This window comes from Coregonus lavaretus (assembly GCF_964263955.1).
Source record: "Coregonus lavaretus genome assembly, chromosome: 3".
NCBI classification, from domain to species: domain Eukaryota; kingdom Metazoa; phylum Chordata; class Actinopteri; order Salmoniformes; family Salmonidae; genus Coregonus; species Coregonus lavaretus.
The window spans coordinates 7404579-7429372 of record NC_139990.1 but is presented as its reverse complement, the minus strand read 5'-3'; the positions used below and the strand labels follow the sequence as shown (position 1 = coordinate 7429372).

The 24794-nt window shown below is 42.9% G+C and overlaps 1 protein-coding gene across 1 annotated transcript; it reads left to right on the top strand.

Moving 5' to 3' along the window:
- Positions 1-2618: 2618 nt before the first annotated feature.
- tra2a (transformer 2 alpha homolog) lies at positions 2619-22577 on the top strand. Its single transcript, XM_084152084.1, has 9 exons — positions 2619-2779; positions 4422-4549; positions 4710-4854; positions 13849-13905; positions 19646-19834; positions 20967-21082; positions 21380-21553; positions 21797-21867; positions 21982-22577. Exons 1-9 carry the CDS (start codon positions 2744-2746, stop codon positions 21990-21992), a joined length of 927 nt encoding a protein of 308 aa, XP_084008210.1. The 5' UTR covers positions 2619-2743; the 3' UTR covers positions 21993-22577.
- The last annotated feature ends 2217 nt before the right edge of the window (positions 22578-24794 follow it).

Below are 24794 nucleotides of genomic sequence, written 5' to 3'. Positions count from 1 at the left end.
ATAACAATAACAAGGCTATATACAGGGGGTACCGGATCCGAGTCAATGTTTGGGGGTACAGGTGAATCCAGGTAAAATGTACATGTAGGTAGGGGTAAAGTGACTATGCATAGATAATAAACAACGAGTAGCAGCAGCGTAAAAAAGGGGGTCAATGCAAATAGTCAGATTAGCCATTTGATTAACTGTTTAGCAGTGTAATGGCATGGGGGTAGAAGCTGTTAAGGAGCCTTTTGGACCTACACTTGGCGCTCCGGTACTGCTTGCCGTGCGGTAGCAGAGAGAACAGTCTATGACTAGGGTGGCTGGAGTCTTTGACAATCTTTAGGGAATTCCTCTGACACCGCCTGGTATGGAGGTCCTGGATGGCAGGAAGCTTGGCCCCAGTTATGTACTGGGCCATACGCAATACACTGTAGCGCCTTACGGTCGGATGCCGAGCAGTTGCCATACCAAACGGTGATGCAACCAGTCAGGATGCTCTCGATGGTGCAGCTGTATAACTTCTTGAGGACCCATGCCAAATCTTTTCAGTCTCCTGAGGGGGAATAGGCATGGTCATGCCCTCTTCACAAGTGTCTTGGTGTGTTTGGACCATGATAGTTTGTTAGTGATGTGGACACCAAGGAACTTGAAGCTCTCGACCCGCTCCACTACAGCCCCGTCGATGTGAATGGGGACGTGCTCGGTCCCCCTTTTCCTGTGGTCCACGATCAGTTATTTTGTCTTGCTCACGTTGAGAGAGAGGTTGTTATCCTGGCACCACATGGCCAGGTCTCTGACCTCATCCCTGTAGGCTGTCTCATCATTGTCGGTGATCAGGCCTACCACCGTTGTGTCGTCTGCAAACTTAATGATGGAGTCGTACATGGCCATGCAGTATTGGGTGAACAGGGAGTACAGGAAGGGACTAAGCACGCACCCCTGAGGGGCCCCCGTGTTGAGGATCAGCGTGGCAGATGTGTTCTTGCCTACCGTTACCACCATGCATTTAAAAGCATTGGATTGGTTTAAGCGTTGGCTGGAGGGAGTTTCCGCTGTTGTTAAAGCTAGAATCCTTAATTGAAACAATAACAAAGCCGTCTCCGCACCTCTGTTTTGGTAAAAACGCTGAAGGATGGGCCTGGAGAAATGTAACCACTCTCAAATTCATAGACCGAGGTATGGATGCAAGGATTGACCATCGTAAGGCGCTACAGAGTGTATGATAGTTTTAACCATGTTTTGAGGCTATACATGTTTGTGTACATTTCAGTAAAACAAGCTAATATTTTGGGTTCTGATAGGGTACGCCAGTTGACCTAAGCTCATGAGTAATTTATAAGTTATATTCAAGAATCAATGGCTATAATCATTAATTTAAAGTCCAAAAATGGATGTAGCAACTAAGGATTCAAGATTTAAATTCATGACTAAGTGTTAAGAAGTTTGATGACTTCACCCATAACCTCTAGCCACGGCCCTTCCTTGCCACTCACCTCAAGTGTCTCCACTCTGCTCACTAGCACCCTTGACTATTTAAGCAGCAGTTTCTCCCTCCAGTCTTCCTTATTCCTGTTGGTGAATGCATGGGGCGGCCAACTTATGTTTTCCTTTCCATGTTGTGCGTGACTGACAAGTGAATACTTTCCATTATTGTGTGTAAATGTTAGTTTTAAGATCATTTTTTAGTTGTTAAAGTGTATATGCTGCTGCCAAATGACTGACAATTTCCTGTCAGTCCAGCATGTGAGATGCATTTGTTATTTAGCCCTTTTGCACTTGTCAGTCATGCTTGTATGTTAACATGTTTGTATCTCCCTCTTGTATTTCCCTAGTAAACCACAACATTATCCTGCAACATTTCCCCATGTGCTGCTGTGTTTGCAATAAAACCCCACTATTTGGATTCCCGCTTCATCTAATTTCATCTGCATTCTTATCGATGCATCTAATTTCATCTGCATTCTTATCGATGCGCCATGGTGGCACTTTGAACTCTGAACCAGTCAAACCCTCCTTATACAGTCTAACATTGCTATAGTAAGTGTGCAAGTGCACACTTTTGGGAGAAGGGTGGAGAATCAGGATGCAGCCCATGCTTTTTGATCTGTGATACTAGAGAATCAATACGTTTGTGAGTGAGGGGGTTAAGCGTTGGTTTGGAAATGCAAAACTGACCTAAGATCAGCGTTCAGCAGCAACTTAACCCAAGACAATGGCAAGTTGACTGAAAGACTGGAGCCCAAATTATACTATTTTCCTATTTCATGGGTTTTGTATTCACAAAGCAGGGGATCAACTGAGAGACAAATAGCCATGGCTGGGTATGGGGTGGTCAGTTTCCGTCAATGGTCATATGGCTAATGGGTAGAGTTGTAATGACTTATTGGGGTACACAAGTTTGGGGACCCTCTGGGTCCTACAGAAATGGCCAGGGACACTATTGTAATACCGTAGCTACATCTGGTCAAGATTCTTAGTTTGTCATTCAGACCTAGGCCTACAAGATCTGCATTTGAATTGAATCAATGCATGGATGGACTATGGCACTGTAGTATGAAGCAGGCGTGGCAGGAATCACGATGACGTCGGCACAAATTCTGCAGTTGATAAACAAACTAAAAACTGCCGTCCTCCTCCGCCATCTTCCACCACCACCAGACCAGCACGAGAAAGAGCAGAGAAGCGCAAAGGAGGACACTATTATTTTGTCTGAAAACGTAAGCTAGCTCACTAGCTATATTGTTCATCTCTTTACAAAATGAGTGACATTGAGGATGGAAACTTCGATGGACGAGTAAGTATTAGCGTTGCAACGGAAACCAAAATAATGTCCTATCTTTTGCTGACATACAGTACTGTAGCTAGCTAACTAACAGGGTAAGTTAACAGTAGTTATCTTTGTTAGTAACGTTGTGGCTAGATAACTAGCATAGCAGGCTAATTAGCGATTTGAGCCGCTAACGTTAACTAACGCTAGTAAATTCGTAATTTAAAAAGGTGGCTCGCTAGATTGCAACATAAAATGTTCTCCACACTATTGTAAGCTTACTAGGATAAACTGGTTAGCTAGTAATAGCTACCTTCCTTTCGCTAGTTGCCAGCCGAACAATACATTTTACATTTACACGTTAGTCATTTAGCAGACGCTCTTATCCATAGCGACTTACAGTTAGTGAGTGCATAATTTTTTTTTCTTCCATACCTACGCTAGGTAACATGCCTAGCTAGCTAACTTAGTTATCGTACATGATGCTACCGGTAGCATAAACGTAACGTTATGCACATGGCACAAACTAGCTAGTTAGCTATTCGCTAGCTCTCAGGTAAGTTTGGTGCCTTTGTCGTACCAGTTGTAGTCAAACAATCTGAGCTTCAAGCCACTCTTATTTTCCTGCTTACAACCATCTTTCATTCTAATCCTATAGCTAAATAAATTAGGGGTGAAAGTAACATCACCTCGTAGCTAATGGTGAAAGTGAAACCGTTTTCTAAAGTCATCTCACAATGTTCACTTACTCAGTGTTATGCTGCTACAATGTTGCTCTATTGAAAAGTTGTACTCATCACTAAACCCTTCATTGCCCTTCTGAGATGAAGGGTATAAACTAAACATTTGTTGCAAGTATAGTTTGTCCTGCTATACTAAATATACTGTAGACATTCATTATTTTACGAAATATCTTTTTTTTCTATAAATTAATGATATTTAATTGTATTGAATGTTCTTTTTTCATTAAGGTTATTGATCGTGAAGGATTTGAAGAGTTTTATCCAAGAATGTGGAAGAAAATATCCAAGAATAAACGAAGGCTTTTGAATAACAGTTACAGAGCAGAACATAGAAGTGGGAAGGGGAAAATGAATGAAACTGGAAGATTGGTGGTCAGATATAGAAGCACTTGCAGTATGTATGGCTAAAGGTGAAAATGGTTTCTATTTGGGGAAGAGCGAAAACCCGGCATCAGAAAATGAAAATGGAAAAAAGAAGAACAACGAAGAACAGTAGAATTCCTGACAGAAGGAAGTAGCGTATATAAAGAATCTGGAAGAAAGAATGAATGTATCCCTAGGTTAAGTAAATATACGGTATATGTTCCAAGTGTCTTTACACTACTATGCTCCATTTCTATAGTTTAAAAATGCATGATGACTTTAGTTTGACCCAGGTAGAAGAAACGAGTTATGGGATATGTTAACATTATGACACAGGGTTCTAGCATATTATTAATCCAAGCGAAGGATTATTATTTTTTTTACCACGTGATAGACATGGTGGAGCACTAACCCTTTCCTCCACAGTGTATGAGCTCTAGTGGTTTATGTCTGACTTTGAAAAGTTGCTGACTTTGAAAAGTTGCTTGTGTGTGTTCCTTTTGAGTAATGTGTGTATAAGTAAAAGAGGGGGCCTCTTTAACACGCTGCTACTGTAAAATTAGGACTCTCGCTCTCCATCCAAATCGGACCGTGGCAGTCCTGTCCGGGTCAAGTCGGAGAGCAGATCCGGCTCCCCGAGCCCATCCCGGGCTGCCAAACACTCAGAGTCTCGCTCCCGCTCTAAGTCCAGGTGAGTCTGTCCTCCTGTTATTTCTCTTAGCAGAGTGAAGAGTGATGTCTCAATGTGCTGTGGGGTAACTTGACACAATTCTCTTGCTCTCCTCTTTCCCTCATTTATCTGCTCCTTCCTATTACCCTCTGCCTCTCTCTCTCTTCCAACCTCTCTCCAGGTCTCACTCTCGGAGGCACTCCAACCGCAGGTACAGCCGCTCTCGCTCCACCTCCAACAGGAAGAAGTCCCGTTCCTACAGCCCGGAATACCGGAAGAAGAAGAGCCAGAGCGCGTCGCCTAACCACCGCCGCCCCAGCAGCAGAGTGAGTGTCACATCGCTAACAGGTCAAAGGTCAGGGTCTGACTGCTGATGGAGTAGAGCAGTACTTCCCAACCCTCTCCTCGGTAACCACCAGACGTTTCACATATTTATTGTAGTCCTAAACTGGCACACCTGGTTCAACTAGTCAAGGGATTGATGATTAGTTAACTAGTTAAATAAATGTTCTCACTCCAATACATTTTTTTATAGAAAGTTAGCAATAATAGATAAGATCTTGCTACCATGGAAAGGTAAATACCTGTCTACTTGTGGAAAAATCACCCTGATTAACTCTTTAGGATTATCCCAGTTTACCTATTTGCTTATTGTCTTGCCTATGCCTAGCGAACAGTTTTTTTTTATTATTATATGAGAGAAAAAATATTCAATTTTATTTGGAACGGCAAGCCAGACAAAATTAAACGGGCCTATTTATATAATGAATATGAATTCGGAGGACATAAATTATTAAATATTAAAGCATTAGACCTATCACTAAAAGCTTCAGTCATACAAAAGTTATACTTAAATTCGAACTGGTTCTCTAGCAAATTAGTAAGATTGTCTTACCCCATGTTCAAGAATGGCCCTTTTCCCTTTATTCAGATTACAACCTCACTTTCAGTTATTTGAAAAGGAAATCATCTCCCAAATATCACTATTTCTAAAACAAGCCATAGAAAGTTTGTTGCAATTTCAATTTAATCCTCCAGAAACGACAGAACAAATAATGCAACAAATATTGTGGTTAAACTCAAATATACTAATTGATTAAAAAAAACATTATAAACAAACAAAAACATTTTTTAAAGGGGTATAATCTTCGTAAATGATGTCATAGGTAGGACTGGTGCATTTGTCGCACCTGCAGCTAACAAAAACAAACAAAATATAATTATTGTAAAATTGACTGTCCATAAAATGTATATAGTATGTATAAGCTGGAAGTAGAGCCCTAAGTGTTGTTGTTCACTAGTTTACTCCAATTAGGGGAGGGGTGGTGGGGTTGTAAATTAATAAAGGGAAATGTATTTTAAAAGGGGTAGGTGTGTGTGTGTGTGTGTATATATATATATATATATATATATATACACAGCTGTGGAAAAAATTGAGACCACTGCAAAATTATCAGTTTCTCTGGTTTTACTATTTATAGGTATGTGTTTGGGTAAAAATAACATTTTTGTTTTATTCTATAAACTACTGACAACATTGCTCCCAAATTCCAAATAAAAATATGGTCATTTAGAGCATTTATTTGCAGAAAATGACAACTGGTCAAAATAACAAAAAAGATGAAATGTTGTCAGACCTCGAATAATGCAAAGAAAATAAGTTCATGTTCATTTTTGAACAACACAATGCTAATGTTTTAACTTAGGAAGAGTTCAGAAATCAATATTTGGTGGAAAAACCCTGATTTTCAATTACTGCTTTCATGTGTCTTGGCATGATCTCCACCAGTCTTTCACATTGATGTTGGGTGACTATTCCACTCCTGGTGCAAAAATTCGGCTTTGTTTGATGGCTTGAGACCATCCATCTTCCTCTTGATCACATTCCAGAAGTTTTCAATGAGGTTCAGGTCTGGAGATTGGGCTGGCCATGACAGGGTCTTGATCTGGTGGTCCTCCATCCACACCTTGATTGACCTGGCTGTGTGGCATGGTGCATTGTCCTGTTGGAAAAAACAATCCTCAGAGTTGGGGAACAGTGTCAGAGCAAAAGGAAGCAAGTTTTCTTCCATGACAACCTTGTACGTGGCTTGATTCATGCGTCCTTCACAAAGACAAATCTGCCCGATTCCAGCCTTGCTGAAGCACCCCCAGATCATCACCGATCCTCCACCAAATTTCACAGTGGGTGCGAGACACTGTGGCTTGTAGGCTTCTCCAGTTCTCTGTCTACCCATTAGACGACCAGGTGTTGGGCAAAGCTGAAAATTGGACTCAACAGAGAAGATGACCTTACTCCAGTCCTCTACGGTCCAATCCTTATGGTATTTTGCAAACCTCAGCCTGGCTCTTCTTTGCTTCTCATGATGAAGGGCTTTTTTGTAGCTTTGCACGACTGCAGCCCTGCCCCTAGGAGCCTGTTTCAAACCATCCTCGCCGTGCACTTCACCCCAGCTGCCGTTTGCCATTCTTTTTGTAGGTCACTTGATGTCATCCTACGGTTGTTGAGTGACATTCGAATGAGGTGGCGGTCATCCCGGTCAGTAGAGTCGTTTTCGCCCTCTGCCGGTCTGTAGCTTTGTTGTCCCCAATGTCTGCTGCTTGACCTTGTTCTTATGACCCGCCGTCTTTGACATTTTAAGGATGGAAGCAACCTGACGCTTACTGTATCCCTCTGCCTGTAAAGCCAGAATTGAACCCTTTTCCTCACTCAACTTTCCTTTTCAACACTATTGGCATGGTCAATAGTATTTTTTTAAATTTAATATTACTTTTGAGATACTATTAGCACTGTTTTTGCCATCCAGCTGGTCCTATTGCAGGAGGATAGTGATGACCACAGCAGTGGTTGTTATACTTTTCCTCGTTAAATAAGATTTGGTTCAGGTGATCACCTAATCAGTACCTAATTCAGTAGAATGAGGTGTGCCTGTGTTGGAATTCAACAGACACTGGAATGGAATGGCTGTCATACATGTAGAGATGCTGATTTAAGAAACATTTGCAGTGGTCTCTTAATTTTTTCCACATCTGTATATATACATACAGTGGGGAGAACAAGTATTTGATACACTGCTGATTTTGCAGGTTTTCCTACTTACAAAGCATGTAGAGGTCTGTAATTTTTTATCATAGGTACACTTCAACTGTGAGAGACGGAATCTAAAACAAAAATCCAGAAAATCACATTGTATGATTTTTAAGTAATTAATTTGCATTTTATTGCATGACATAAGTATTTGATACATCAGAAAAGCATAACTTTAATATTTGGTACAGAAACCTTTGTTTGCAATTACAGAGATCATACGTTTACTGTAGGTCTTGACCAGGTTTGCACATACTGCAGCAGGGATTTTGGCCCACTCCTCCATACAGACCTTCTCCAGATCCTTCAGGTTTCGGGGCTGTCGCTGGGCAATATGGACTTTCAGCTCCCTCCAAAGATTTTCTAATGGGTTCAGGTCTGGAGACTGGCTAGGCCACTCCAGGACCTTGAGATGCTTCTTACGGAGCCACTCCTTAGTTGCCCTGGCTGTGTGTTTCGGGTCGTTGTCATGCTGGAAGACCCAGCCACAACCCATCTTCAATGCTCTTACTGAGGGAAGGAGGTTGTTGGCCAAGATCTCGCGATACATGGCCCCATCCATCCTCCCCTCAATACGGTGCAGTTGTCCTGTCCACTTTGCAGAAAAGCATCCCCAAAGAATGATGTTTCCACCTCCATGCTTCACGGTTGGGATGGTGTTCTTGGGGTTGTACTCATCCTTCTTTATCCTCCAAACATGGCGAGTGGAGTTTAGACTAACAGCTCTATTTTTGTCTCATCAGACCACATGACCTTCTCCCATTCCTCCTCTGGATCATCCAGATGGTCATTGGCAAACTTCAGACGGGCCTGGACATGCGCTGGCTTGAGCAGGGGGACCTTGCGTGCGCTGCAGGATTTTAATCCATGACGGCGTAGTGTGTTGTACTAATGGTTTTCTTTGAAACTGTTGTCCCAGCTCTCTTCAGGTCATTGACCAGGTCCTGCCGTGTAGTTCTGGGCTGATCCCTCATCTTCCTCATGATCATTGATGCCCCACGAGGTGAGACCTTGCATGGAGCCCCAGACCGAGGGTGATTGACCGTCATCTTGAACTTCTTCCATTTTCTAATAATTGCGCCAACAGTTGTTGCCTTCTCACCAAGCTGCTTGCCTATTGTCCTGTAGCCCATCCCAGCCTTGTGCAGGTCTACAATTTTATCCCTGATGTCCTTACACAGCTCTCTGATCTTTGCCATTGTGGAGAGGTTGGAGTCTGTTTGATTGAGTGTGTGGACAGGTGTTTTTTTATACAGGTAACGAGTTCAAACAGGTGCAATTAATACAGGTAATGAGTGGAGAACAGGAGTGCTTCTTAAAGAAAAACTAACAGGTCTGTGAGAGCCGGAATTCTTACTGGTTGGTAGGTGATCAAATACTTATGTCATGCAATAAAATGCAAATTAATTACTTAAAAATCATACAATGTGATTTTCTGGATTTTTGTATTAGATTCCGTCTCTCACAGTTGAAGTGTACCTATGATAAAAATTACAGACCTCTACATGCTTTGTAAGTAGGAAAACCTGCAAAATCGGCAGTGTATCAAATACTTGTTCTCCCCACTGGTATGTATGTATGTATGTGTATATATATGTACAGTTGAAGCCGGAAGTTTACATACACTTAGGTTGGAGTCATTAAAACTAGTTTTTCAACCACTCCACAAATGTCTTGTTAACAAACTATAGTTTGGCAAGTCGGTTAGGACATCTACTTTGTGCATGACACAAGTAATGTTTCCAACAATTGTTTACAGACAGATTATTTCACTTATAATTCACTGTATCACAATTCCAGTGTGTCAGAAGTTTACAAACACTAAATTGACTGTGCCTTTAAACAGCTTGGAAAATGCCAGAAAATGATGTCATGGCTTTAGAAGCTTCTGATAGGCTAATTGACATAATTTGAGTGTATTGGAGGTGTACCTGTGGATGTATTTCACAGCCTACCTTCAAACTCAGTGCCTCTTTGCTTGACATCATGGGAAAATCAAAATAAATCAGCCAAGACCTCAGAAAAAAATGGTAGACCTCCACAAGTCTGGTTCATCCTTGGGAGCAATTTCCAAACGCCTGAAGGTACCACGTTCATCTGTACAAACAACGGTACGCAAGTATAAACACCATGGGACCACGCAGCCGTCATACCGCTCAGGAAGGCGACGCGTTCTGTCTCCAAGAGATGAACGTACTTTGGTGCGAAAAGTGCAAATCCTCTGGTCTGATGAAACAAAAATAGAACTGTTTGGCCAGGGAATGTGTACTAGGATTAAATGTCAGGAATTGTGAAAAACTGAGTTTAAATGTATTTGGCTAAGGTTTGTGTGTGTGTGTATATGTGTGTGTGTGTATATATATATATATATATATATATATATATATATACACACACACAGTTGAAGTCGGATGTTTACATACACCTTAGCCAAATATATTTAAACTCTGTTTTTCACAATTCCTGACATTTAATCCTAGTAAAAATTCCCTGTCTTTGGTCAGTTAGGATCACAACTTTATTTTAAGAATGTGAAATGTCAGAATAATAGTAGAGAATTATTTATTTCAGCTTTTATTTCCTTCATCACATTCCCAGTGGGTCAGAAGTTTACATACTAATTGAGTGTATTTGGTAGCATTGCCTTTAAATTGTTTAACTTGGGTCAAATGTTTCGGGTAGCCTTCCACAAGCTTCCCACAAGAAGTTGGGTGAATTTTGGCCCATTCCTCCTGACAGAGCTGGTATAACTGAGTCAGGTTTGTAGGCTTCCTTGCTCGCACACGCTTTTTCAGTTCTGCCCACACATTTTCTATAGGATTGAGGTCAGGGCTTTGTGATGGTCACTCCAATACCTTGACTTTGCTGTCCTTAAGCCATTTTGCCACAACTTTGGAAGTATGCTTGGGGTCATTGTCCATTTGGAAGACCCATTTGCGACCAAGCTTTAACTTCCTGACTGATGTCTTGAAATGTTGCTTCAATATATCCACATAAATTTCCTTCCTCGTGATACCATCCATTTTGTGAAGTGCACCAGTCCCTCCTGCAGCAAAGCACCCCCACAGCATGATGCTGCCACCCCCGTGCTTCTGGTGTTCTTCGGCTGGCAAGCCCCCCCCCCCCCCCCCCCCCCTTTTCCTCAAAACATAACGATGGTCATTGTGGCCAAACAGTTTTATTTTTGTTTCATCAGACCAGAGGACATTTCTCCAAAAAGTACGATCTTTGTCCCAATGTGCAGTTGCAAACCGTAGTCTGGCTTTTTTATGAAGGTTTTGGAGCAGTGGCTTCTTCCTTGCTGAGCGGCCTTTCAGGTTATGTCGATATAGGACTTGTTTTACTGTGGCTGTAGATACTTTTGTACCTGTTTCCTCTAGCATCTGTTCTGGGATTGATTTGCATTTTTTGCACCAAAGTACGTTAATCTCTAGGAGATAGAACGCGTCTCCTTCCTGAGTGGTATGACGGCTGCGTGGTCCCATGGTGTTTATACTTTTTTCTGAGGTCTTGGCTGATTTCTTTTGATTTTCCCATGATGTCAAGCAGAGGCACTGAGTTTGAAGGTAGGCCTTGAAATACAGGTACACCTCCAATTGACTCAAATTATGTCAATTAGCCTATCGGAAGCTTCTAAAGCCATGACATTTCCTGGAATTTTCCAAGCTGTTTAAAGGCACAGTCAACTTAGTGTATGTAAACTTCTGACCCACTGGAATTGTGATACAGTGAATTATAAGGGAAATAATCTGTCTGTAAACAATTGTTGGAAAAATGACTTGTGTCATGCACAAAGTCCTAACCGACTTGCCAAAACTATAGTTTGTTAACAAGACATTTGTGGAGTGGTTGAAAAACAAGTGTATGTAAACTTCCAACTTCAACTGTGTGTGTGTGTATATATATATATATATATATACAGGTAAAAGTCAGTAAATTAGAATATTTTGAAAAACTTGATTTATTTCAGTAATTGCATTCAAAAGGTGTAACTTGTACATTATATTTATTCATTGCACACAGACTGATGCATTCAAATGTTTATTTCATTTAATTTTGATGATTTGAAGTGGCAACAAATGAAAATCCAAAATTCCGTGTGTCACAAAATTAGAATATTACTTAAGGCTAATACAAAAAAGGGATTTTTTAGAAATGTTGGCCAACTGAAAAGTATGAAAATGAAAAATATGAGCATGTACAATACTCAATACTTGGTTGGAGCTCCTTTTGCCTCAATTACTGCATTAATGCGGCGTGGCATGGAGTCGATGAGTTTCTGGCACTGCTCAGGTGTTATGAGAGCCCAGGTTGCTCTGATAGTGGCCTTCAACTCTTCTGCGTTGTTGGGTCTGGCATTCTGCATCTTCCTTTTCACAATACCCCACAGATTTTCTATGGGGCTAAGGTCAGGGGAGTTGGCTGGCCAATTTAGAACAGAAATACCATGGTCCGTAAACCAGGCACGGGTAGATTTTGCGCTGTGTGCAGGCGCCAAGTCCTGTTGGAACCTGAAATCTCCATCTCCATAGAGCAGGTCAGCAGCAGGAAGCATGAAGTGCTCTAAAACTTGCTGGTAGACGGCTGCGTTGACCCTTGATCTCAGGAAACAGAGTGGACCGACACCAGCAGATGACATGGCACCCCAAACCATCACTGATGGTGGAAACTTTACACTAGACTTCAGGCAACGTGGATCCTGTGCCTCTCCTGTCTTCCTCCAGACTCTGGGACCTCGATTTCCAAAGGAAATGCAAAATTTGCTTTCGTCAGAAAACATGACTTTAGACCACTCAGCAGCAGTCCAGCTCTTTTTTTCCTTAGCCCAGGTGAGACGCTTTTCGCGCTGTTTCTTGGTCAACAGTGCCTTGACACGAGGTATGCGGCAGTTGAAACCCATGTCTTTCAAGCGTCTCTTGGTGGTGGATCTTGAAGCCCTGACTCCAGCAGCTGTCCACTCCTTGTGAATCTCCCCCACATTTTTGAATGGTTTTTTTTTCACAATCTTGACTAGGGCGCGGTGATCCCTATCGCTTGTACACTTTTTCTGACCACAGTTTTTCCTTCCCTTTGCCTCTCTATTAATGTGTTTGGACACAGAGCTCTGAGAACAGCCAGCCTCTTCTGCAATAACCTTTTGTGTCTTTCCCTCCTTGTGCAATGTGTCGATGGTCGCCTTTTGGACAGCTGTCAAATCTGAAGTCTTCCCCATGTTTGTGTAGGCTTCAGAACTGGACTGAGAGACCATTTAAAGCCCTTTGCAGGTGTTTTGAGTTAATCAGCTGATTATTTTGTGGCACCAGGTGTCTTCAAAATGTAACCCTTACACAATATTCTAATTTTGTGACACACGGAATTTTGGATTTTCATTTGTTGCCACTTCAAATCATCAAAATTAAATGAAATAAACATTTGAATGCATCAGTCTGTGTGCAATGAATAAATATAATGTACAAGTTACACCTTTTGAATGCAATTACTGAAATAAATCAAGTTTTTCAAAATATTCTAATTTACTGACTTTTACCTGTGTGTATATATATATATATATATATATATATATATATATATTATTTATTTATTTATTTTTTATATATATTTATTTTTTCGGGGGAAAAACATATTGGGGATTGGAGGTGATGCAGACAATTACATTGATGGAAGTTAATCTATTTGCAATATTAAAGCTGATCTACCCCCTAAAAAAATAAATATGTAAAGGGAGACATATATGCGGCAGGTAGCTTAGTGGGTAAGAGCGTTGTGCCAGTAACCGAAAGGTTGCTGGTTCTAATCCCCGAGCCGACTAGGTGAAAAATCTGTCGATGTGCCCTTAAGCAAGGCACTTAACCCTAATTGCTCCTGTAAGTCGCTCTGGATAAGAGCGTCTGCTAAATGACGTAAATGTATGTAAAAAATGTAAAAAAAGTATGTGAAACATCTGATGGTTACCAAGAAGAGGGTTGGGAAACCCTGTGGTGGAGGGACAGCTCAGTATGGTATAGAAAATACCAAATTGTCAAATGTGTTTTAAGGGCTTGCAGCTGCTTTATGTAATTGTGGAATTTCATTAGGATGTGTGTACACAGATTAGTTATAGGAATGTAGGTAGCGTGTTCATTTACCAGTTAGTGTTCCTATGCTGCTCCTGTCCTGACCCCTTACAGGAAACAGAATTATGTGATTTATTTAATAACCCTTTTATTAACCCTCCCTCTCTTTATGTCAACAGAGCCATGACTTCAGAAAAGAGACATTCAGTCAGGGAGGAGGTGGTGAGGATGCCAGGGTATGTAGACCTTCTTACCTTGATACCTTCTACATTAGAAGAGCACTGGAGTAGCAGTAAGGCTCCTGAATACGTCACATGTATGCTTCTCAGATCAGGGGTTGTGTGTGAGCGAGAGGGACTGAGACGAAGAGTGATTTACAGAGATGGAATCCAAGATGTGTATCCAAAGTGTATTATGTTGTGTCCTCGTGTAAATAGGCAGTTTTTTTGGTGGGGGGGGGGGGGTTGTATATATTTCGCTTTCCATCCTTAACTATATATACTTTCCTGCAACCCGCCTCACCCAATGTGGAACGGATTCTATTATTTATTTTATCAAGAACCCACGGCTGAAACTAGCCAGCTAACTAGCTACTTGCAATTAGCTATTGCTATTAGCCACCGTTAGCGGTCTTCACCACTGTCCGTGGCCTGCACTACCTACCTACCAGCCAGCTCTAGCCTGGACAATTACCGGCCAGTCTTCACAGCGTGCTATCGACCCAGAGCATTTTGGATTTTCTGCCAGAATCACTGAATCACTGGACCTTAACACCGGATCATCACAACTAGCTAGCTGCAACCGAATGGATGTTGTTGTTGGCTAATCCTCACTTGTCCCAAAGCTAGCACCAGTTAGCCTTGAGCTAGCCTCGAGCCAGGCCCATCTTCCGGCTATCCACCTCTCTGTCAACCGGACGGGACCTCCTAGTGTCGACACGGAGCCCCGCCGATCCATCACGACTGGTCTGCCGACGTAATCGTCTAATGTGGTTTCAACAGGCTTCCCGTTTCGACGACCACGAAGATCCATCTGCTAGCACCGGCCCGCTAGCATTGTCAATCAACAGCCGTGCCTCCTGCTCGCCTGTGCTGTAGCAGCCTACGAACTGCTCCTGGACTTACCTATTGCTGTTCACTGGACCTTATGATCACTCAGCTACACATCTGATGCCCGCTGGACTGTTCCTTTACACGGTACCCCATCCTGTTTAGCCTTAGCCCAAACTTTCGTTGCCATTACCAGTTGTTGTCTTAGCCCTCTCGAATAACACCTGTGATTGCGTTATGCCTCTCTCCCATGTCAATATGCCTAGCCTATTGCTGTTTGGGTTAGTTGTTATTGTACTATTTCACTGTAAAGCCCCCAGTCCCGCTCAACCTACCTCAGATAGCTTCTTTGTCCCACCCCCCATACACGCGAGGACAGGCTCAATCGGTACCTCCAGTGATGCTATCGCTTTAATCGTTACCCAATGATTAGGTGTACCTCCACTGTAATCATATCCTTCCATATCCTTGTCTGTACATAATGCCCTGAATCTTTTCTACAACGCCTGGAAATCTGCCCCATTTATTCTCTGTACCCAACACACTAGAATACCAGTTCTTAAAGCCTTTAGCCGTATACTTATTCTATTCCTCCTCTGGTGATGTAGAGGCTAACCCAGGCCCTGCAGCCCCCAGTATCACTCCTACTCCCCAGGCGCTATCATTTGTTGACTGCTGTAACCATAAAAGCCTTGGTTTCTTGCATGTTAACATCGGAAGCCTCCTCCCCAAGTTTGAGTTATTCACTGCGTTGGCACACTCTGCCAACCCTGATGTTCTAGCAGTGTCTGAATCCTGGCTTAGGAAGGCCACCAAAAATTCAGAAATGTCCATCCCAAACTACAACATTTTCCGTCTGGATAGAACTGCCAAAGGGGGTGGAGTTGCAATCTACTGTAGAGAGAGCCTGCAGAGCTCTATCATACTATCCAGGTCTGTGCCCAAACAGTTTGAGCTCCTACTTCTAAAAATCCACCTTTCCAGAAATAAGTATCTCACTGTTGCCGCTTGCTACAGACCCCCCTCAGCCCCCAGTTGTGCCCTGGACACCATATGTGAACTGATTGCCCCCCATCTATCCTCAGAGTTCGTACTGCTTGGTGACCTAAATTGGGATATGCTTAACACCCCGGCCATCCTACAATCCAAACTAGATGCCCTCAATCTCACACAAATTATCAAGGAACCTACCAGGTACTACCCTAAATCCGTAAACATGGGCACCCTCATAGATATCATCCTGACTAACTTACCCTCTAAATACACCTCCGCTGTCTTCAACCAGGATCTCAGCGATCACTGCCTCATTGCCTGCGTCCGTAATGGGTCCGCGGTCAAATGACCACCCCTCATCACTGTCAAACCCCTTCTAAAACACTTCAGCGAGCAGGCCTTTCTAATTGACCTCATTCCGTCAGTAGAGGATGCCTGGATGTTCTTCAAAAGTGCTTTCCTCTCCATCTTAAATAAGCATGCCCCTTTCAAAAAATGCAGAACTAAGAACAGATATAGCCCCTAGTTCACCCCAGACTTGACTGCCCTTGACCAGCACAAAAACATCCTGTGGCATACAGCATTAGCATCGAACAGCCCCCGCGATATGTGGGGAACTTTTCAGGGAAGTCAGGAACCCATATACACATTCAGTTAGGAAAGCAAAGGCTAGCGTTTTCAAACAGAAATTTTCATCCTGTAGCACTAACTCCAAAAAGTTTTGGGACACTGTAAAGTCCATGGAGAATAACACTGTCACCACCGATAAATCTATGATAATCGAGAATTTCAATAAGCATTTTGCTACGGCTGGCCATGCTTTCCACCTGGCTACCCCTGCCCCGGCCACCAGCTCTGCACCCTCCGCTGCAACTTGCCCATGTCCCCCCCTGCTTCTCCTTCACCCAAATTCAGATAGCTGATGTCCTGAAAGAACTGCAAAATCTGGACCCCTACAAATCAGCTGGGCTAGACAATCTGGACCCTTTCTAAAATTAGCCGCCGTAATTGTCGCAACCCCTATTACTAGGCTGTTCAACCTCTCTTTCGTATCGTCTGAGATCCCCAGAGATTGGAAAGCTGCCGCGGTCATCCCCCTCTTCAAAGGGGGTGACACACTACATCCAAACTGTTACAGACCTATATCCATCCTACCCTGCCTTTCGAAAGTATTTGAAAGCCAAGTTAACAAACAGATCACCGACCACTTCGAATCCCACAGTACCTTCTCCGCTATGCAATCTGGTTTCAGAGCTGGTCATGGGTGCACCTCCGCTACGCTCAAGGTCCTAAACGATATAATAACCACGATTGATAAAAGACAGTACTGTGCAGCAGTCTTCATCGACCTGGCCAAGGCTTTTGACTCTGTCAATCACCGCATTCTTATTGGCAGACTAAATAGCCTTCGTTTCTCAAATGACTGCCTTGCCTGGTTCACCAACTACTTCTCAGATAGATTTCAGTGTGTCAAATCGGAGGGCCTGTTGTCTGGATCTCTGGCAGTCTCTATGGGGGTGCCACAGGGTTCAATTCTCGGGCCGACTCTATTCTCTGTGTACAGTGGGGGGGGGAAAAAGGTATTTAGTCAGCCACCAATTGTGCACGTTCTCCCACTTAAAAAGATGAGAGGCCTGTAATTTTCATCATAGGTACACGTCAACTATGACAGACAAATTGAGGAAAAAAATTCCTGAAAATCACATTGTAGGATTTTTAATGAATTTATTTGCAAATCATGGTTGAAAATAAGTATTTGGTCACCTACAAACAAGCAAGATTTCTGGCTCTCACAGACCTGTAACTTCTTCTTTAAGAGGCTCCTCTGTCCTCCACTCGTTACCTGTATTAATGGCACCTGTTTGAACTTGTTATCAGTATAAAAGACACCTGTCCACAACCTCAAACAGTCACACTCCAAACTCCACTATGGCCAAGACCAAAGAGCTGTCAAAGGACACCAGAAACAAAATTGTAGACCTGTACCAGGCTGGGAAGACTGAATCTGCAATAGGTAAGCAGCTTGGTTTGAAGAAATCAACTGTGGGAGCAATTATCAGGAAATGGAAAACATACAAGACCACTGATAATCTCCCTCGATCTGGGGCTCCACGCAAGATCTCACCCCGTGGGGTCAAAACGATCACAAGAACGGTGAGCAAAAATCCCAGAACCACACGGGGGGACCTAGTGAATGACCTGCAGAGAGCTGGGACCAAAGTAACAAAGCCTACCATCAGTAACACACTACGCCACCAGGGACTCAAATCCTGCAGTGCCAGACGTGTCCCCCTGCTTAAGCCAGTACATGTCCAGGCCCGTCTGAAGTTTGCTAGAGTGCATTTGGATGATCCAGAAGAGGATTGGGAGAATGTTATATGGTCAGATGAAACCAAAATATAACTTTTTGGTAACTCAACTCGTCGTATTTGGAGGACAAAGAATGCTGAGTTGCATCCAAAGAACACCATACCTACTGTGAAGCATGGGGGTGGAAACATCATGCTTTGGGGCTGTTTTTCTGCAAAGGGACCAGGACGACTGATCCGTGTAAAGGAAAGAATGAATGGGGCCATGTATCGTGAGATTTTGAGTGAAAACCTCCTTCCATCAGCAAGGGCATTGAAGATGAAACGTGGCTGGGTCTTTCAGCATGACAATGATCCCAAACACACCGCCCGGGCAACGAAGGAGTGGCTTCGTAAGAAGCATTTAAGGTCCTGGAGTGGCCTAGCCAGTCTCCAGATCTCAACCCCAAGAAAATCTTTGGAGGGAGTTGTTTTCTTCAAACCAAGCTGCTTACCTATTGCAGATTCAGTCTTCCCAGCCTGGTGCAGGTCTACAATTTTGTTTCTGGTGTCCTTTGACAGCTCTTTGGTCTTGACCATAGTGGAGTTTGGAGTGTGACTGTTTGAGGTTGTGGACAGGTGTCTTTTATACTGATAACAAGTTCAAACAGGTGCCATTAATACAGGTAACGAGTGGAGGACAGAGGAGCCTCTTAAAGAAGAAGTTACAGGTCTGTGAGAGCCAGAAATCTTGCTTGTTTGTAGGTGACCAAATACTTATTTTCCACCATAATTTGCAAATAAATTCATTAAAAATCCTACAATGTGATTTTCTGGATTTTTTTCTTCTCAATTTGACAGGCCTCTCTCATCTTTTTAAGTGGGAGAACTTGCACAATTGGTGGCTGACTAAATACTTTTTTCCCCCACTGTAACTTCTAGGCAAATCCCCGCCTTATCTTAGCTCATTGGTCACCATAGCAACACCCACCCGTAGTATGTGCTCCAGCAGGTATATCTCACTGGTCATCCCCAAAGCCAACACCTCCTTTGGCCGCCATTCCTTCCAGTTCTCTGCTGCAAATGACTGGAACGAACTACAAAAATCTCTGAAGCTGGAGACTCTTATCTCCCTCACTAACTTTAAGCATCAGTTGTCAGAGCAGCTTACCGATCACTGTACCTGTACACAGCCCATCTGTAATTAGCCCACCCAACTACCTCATCCCCATATTGTTATTTATTTTGCTCATTTGCACCCCAGTATCTCTATTTGCACATCATCTTCTGCACATCTATCACTCCAGTGTTAATACTAAATTGTAATTATTTTGCACTATGGCCTATTTATTGCCTTACCTCCATAACTTACTACATTTGCACACACTGTATATAGATTTTCTATTTTCTATTATGTTATTGACTGTACGTTTTTGTTTATTCCATATGTAACTCTGTGTTGTTGTTTTTATCGCACTGCTTTGCTTTATCTTGGCCAGGTCGCAGTTGTAAATGAGAACTTGTTCTCAACTGGCTTACCTGGTTAAATAAAGGTAAAATAAAAAACTTGCATGCAACACGTAGTGAGTGCCTGGTAATCTGTGTTCCTATCAGCTGCTGTGAAATCTGACCCCTTTGACTTCCAGGCGAACCCTGACCCCAACCAGTGCCTGGGGGTGTTTGGGCTGAGCCTGTACACCACAGAGAAGGACCTGAGGGAAGTGTTTGGCCGGTACGGCCCGCTGGCCGGGGTTAACGTGGTGTATGACCAGCGCACTGGGCGCTCCCGCGGCTTCGCCTTCGTCTACTTCGAGAGGATCGACGACTCCAAGGAGGTATGGGACAAACTGAGAAGTCTGGGCCTCTCGCAATTTGTCTTTCCTCAATTATTGCGTCCTCTCTCCTTGCCTCAACCTATTCGAGTAGAGAGGTCTAAGTCCCTCCCCTCTGACCTTCTTGTCCAATTGTTTTTGATAAGGAGGAGAGGAAAGAGGAATCGAGGAAAGATTAATTGAGAGAGTGTTTAGGAAAAACGTTATGGGTCTTATTCAGAACCAATTTTATTGTCGTAAGAAGTGCTGTTGATCATTGGGTAATACAGTAATACCTAAGAACTGATGGTAACTTTGCTTGTGGTGCCATCAAACGCCTTATTCCTCAATCGTTGAAGATCTAAAAGGATCAAGATCCAGTTATTTTGCTAATTCATCTTGAACCATTGATATTGTACACTGACTAGTCCGTACGCTGTTTCGTTTTCATATTGTATCTGTGGTAGTGTTAAGTGTGATCACTCATAAGCACCACCAGGTGTCAGGCTTGCCATTCACTTAAAGTTCCCTGTGGTACCAGTCACACAGGGAACTCTTCACTGTAATGAAGGTTCTAAACCCAGAGGCCCAACATCGAGACTTCGGGGACTGCTTTGCGAAGCAGACTCGGCAGACCAGGGTTTGAGAAGTCAATGAGAGAAGTGAGAAATTCTTCCTTAGTTGTTAGATTTCTCAAAATCTAATGGCACAGCTTGGATTCGCACCTATATCTTTAGTATCTGAACATGTTACTCCAACCTTGTGAAAGTGACAAACTGACACATCTTCATAAAAAAACAACTTTATATCGAAGGAGTGCCTTTGATTTGACGGCCTGCACATGCTCAGTTCGGTGCGAGATATTAGACCCGATGACGTGTTTCTGCGTATGAGCTTAGCTAGCCAACGTTGCCATGACATCACCTACAAGGGTGATCGGGGATTTCTATCGGAGAAGCAGTTTCAACAAATCTTCATACTAAACCATCTATCGGCTCAGTGTTGGATCAATGGGAGAGTGCAAGTTTTGTGCTCAGTATGCACCCCAAACCTTTCCATGTGCAAATAGAACCCAGAGTTGAGATGGAGAGAAGCTCATTTTCAGAGTAACTGATTTTAAACTATCATTTTGTTCCTCATCTCTCTGTTTCCCTAGGCGATGGAACGTGCCAACGGTATGGAGCTGGACGGGAGACGTATCAGAGTGGACTTTTCCATCACCAAGAGGGCCCACACCCCTACGCCTGGCATCTACATGGGCCGACCCACACAGTAAGTATAGGATGGTGAATCTGTGCTCATTTTTTGATTTGCAGATGTCCACCTGTCTTGCTGCACTGTTTTGTCTCCTGTGGGTATTGCTGTGTCTGTTTTTTCCTTCTTGGATGTCGTTGTGTGATGTAGTGATACTGGGGGATAGTGTTACTTTGTTTATTGGGAGTTAAGGGCTGTGTGAAATGGCACCCTATCCCCTATGTAGGGAATCTGGTGGCATATCGGACGCAGCCAGGGGTTGTGTTTTAGGGAATCTTGTACTCTCAGTAAACATGAACTTGTCCCTTTCCTCAGTAATGGTGGCGGTGGAGAGCGAAACAGTGGCAGCAGTGGTGGAGGGAGGAGGGGACGGGACTCATACGACCGATACGACGATCGACGGGGCGGCGGCTATGACCGTGGATACGACCGTGGATACGATCGGGGAGACCGGGGATACGACAGATATGACGATTACGACAAGTACAGGTCAGTTATACTCAGGATGTTGACTTCATTCAATAGATTAACATCGGAGATACCCTCAGGTAGCTATGAATATATTGGAATTCAAAATGTTAATTTTATCTAGAGGTAACTCATTAACATTGTTGGTGTTCTTCGGGTTACACTTGAGGGGATGAATGGGGTTACTTGTCCAATGCTGGCTGATATTGTGAGTTATTCTTTATACACTAGTGTAAATCTTTTTGTTCTCTCTCCCTCCTACAGTCGCAGGCGCTCTCCCTCTCCCTACTACAGTCGATACAGGTCACGCTCCAGGTCTCGCTCATACAGCCCACGTAAGTACACACGCATGCCTCTAAACAGCTTTTGTTACATTTTAAACCATACTCAGTGGTGTTTGATGTCTGAGAGAGCCTATCACACTAACATGGATCCTTGTCTCTTTGCAGGACGATACTAACAAACTTCCATCAAGATTAAGTTTTCCTTTTCTTCGTGACCCACATGGGAACGGAGCCGTTCGGGAGTGTTGTCAAGCTAACTAAAGTGTATATCTACTGACAAAAGCTCCTCTGCAACTTAGCACGAAAGTCGGAGTTCGGAAGGAGAGTTGTTTGTTTACGTGCTGTAGACGTCTTGATTTTTAGACTTTTTCGATGCATCCATGTAGTGTGTGCTGAAGACCCAGAGGGTGGTAATGAAACCTGTTGAGCCTGTTTTGAGTATCTTTTAAAAAGCACCCTTCTCCTTCATCACTGATCTGTAAGTGACTGGATAAGTGGAAGCATGGTATACATTTTATTGCTTTCACCAATCCAGCCTTGTCAGATCAGTGATTAAGGAAGAAAGGATGTATTTAATATTCAAACAGGCTCTTTGGTTTTAGTAGTAGGAGGAAATGTTAAATGGATCTGAGAGTATCAGTGGATTGAGGAGGGTCTTCGTTTTTGATTCGGATGTTTATCGTCGGGATACCTCCAGAGATTTTTATTTTGATGTTTGATAATTTTTTCTTTTTATGGAAATAAAAACTCAAATCCTGGTGCGTGATGGTGATTTTTGAGCTTGATTCTGATATGAAAGTGAAGCTGTGAGGGTACCACTCAAAATAATGTCTCACAGATATGCATTAGTCAATACAGATGTTTGGATTATATTGATATTAAGAACTTCTAGACCACAGTGCACGTCCTAATCAAGTTTTCCTGTTTGAGCAACAGAAACTTGCGGAAGTATATGTGAAAGAATTGCTCATAAGAATGGTACACACATTTGTGCTGCTCATGCTTGATAAACGTGGCCTCTGCTTTTCAGACATGTATCGCTTTACTGAAATATACCTACTTCTCAAGCTTATATCCTCTTTCCTGATTTTCATTGTATTCAGCCCATCTCTGATCAAACAAGTGAAAATTCCCTCTTCCAATTTGCCCCTCTGTTTTTCACAATACAATTGTTTTACTATGTAATGATACATACACTAGTCAGACTCCTTCATAGGGTGTGTTCAGCACTGTGAACCATTCACAACACTGCAGATAGCAATACACCATAGAGATAGAGGACACGTTGTGGCATCTGAGTGCACAGGCAGGGCCATTGAGTCCATCTCCATTTTGAAGTAGTCATAATTTATTCTATAACTTCTATGAGTTGGTAAACAAAGGGTGCATATTGCCACCTGGAGTGTTTGATCAGGTAGAAAGCCACGGTTGGCGATTTACTACCATCTGCAGTTATGGAATGTTGCTTCTAGAGTATAATTAATTGGCTGATAACTCCTAATGACTTGGATGGAATTATGTGATCATTTCTTAACCCATAGCAAGTCTCCCCAGTTGACTACTTCAAAATTGTGAAAGTTCTCAATGGCGCTGCCCATTTAAAAACTGGCTTTTGGGAACTCGAGTCTACACTATCTATCTCTATGCAATTCACTCCACAGAAAGAACCTGTTCTCCACATAAAATAGCAATTACTGCCTCAATCCTCAAGTAGGCACAACTACAGGAAGTTCAGTTTGAAATGTGTGGTGTAGAACAGCAGATAATTTCTCTGTCATGTAGAATAGACCACAGGGATTGTGTCATCTCTATGCATTGCATTTCTATCTGCCACGCTGAATAATCCAATCAGACAGAGAGTGACACACCTTGTCTGAGAAAACACTCAACAGGATGGGTGTGATCCACACAGTCAATGGTGTGATCAGATGGGGGGACCATCAATCTAATGAACACACAGATTGGTATGGAAGGGTAAAGAAGTAGTGAAAAGAATGAAGAGCATTGTGATTCAGGCAGGCTAGGTGACTGGTCAGAGGCAGTGAAACTGAGAAGTGATAGAGGGGTGGGAACCTCAACGTTTATCTGGTGTATCTGGAGACCTTGGCACTGATGATACCGGAGCCCACTGAAGTGGGTGATGGCTACCATCACACCACTGATGACACTGTGGTTACTGTGGGGTCAGAAACATAAACATTAGAAAATAATGCTATAAGTTACAGTTCAAGGATCAAAGTGCAAAGTCTGTCTTAAGAGCTAATTATTTTTATTCCAAGATACAGTTACTAGGGAAAATATAAGTAAGTAGACCAACCCTACTAGTTTATGTTAGTGGCGCAGTGGTCTAAGGCACTGCATCGCAGTGCTAGCTGTGCCACTAGAGATCCTGGTTCGAATCCAGGCTCTGTCGTAGCTGGCCGCGACCGGGAGACCCATGGGGCGGCGCACAATTGGCCCAGCGTCGTCCAGGGTAGGGGAGGGAATGGCCGGCAGGGATGTAGCTCAGTTGGTTGAGCATGGCGTTTGCAACGCCAGGGTTGTGGGTTTGATTCCCACGGGGGGCCAGTATGAAAAATAAAAAAATAATGTATGCACTCACTAACTGTAAGTCGCTCTGGATAAGAGCGTCTGCTAAATGACTAAAATGTAAATGTAATGTTGACCAATAGAGTTTCATCTTCCCCTTGCAAGGGGAATGGCTACAGAGAATGAGGTCATATTTTGAGGCTATCTTTGAAAATAGTAGAGTTGCACATGTTTGAAAGAGCATGTCATAAGACCACTTTCACCTTTCTCTGACTGCCTTTATCAGCATCACCACCTGCTACAGACACTGGTTGGTGAATAGTAATGCAAACATGGTTGAAAATTAATCATAGGGGACAAATGTAACATTACAAATGCAGACAGAGGAGTAAGTTTTACCTGCAGGATGGTGAGGCTTTTCGCTGGATGAGACTGGGGAAACATCATAG

Coding starts and splice junctions, on each gene's coding strand:
- tra2a (XM_084152084.1), top strand. CDS start 2,744: ATGAGTGACATTGAGGATGGAAACTTCGATGGACGA. Junction 4,550..4,709: donor CGCTCCCGCTCTAAGTCCAG/GTGAGTCTGTCC, acceptor ACCTCTCTCCAG/GTCTCACTCTCGGAGGCACT. Junction 13,906..19,645: donor GAGGTGGTGAGGATGCCAGG/GTATGTAGACCT, acceptor TTTGACTTCCAG/GCGAACCCTGACCCCAACCA.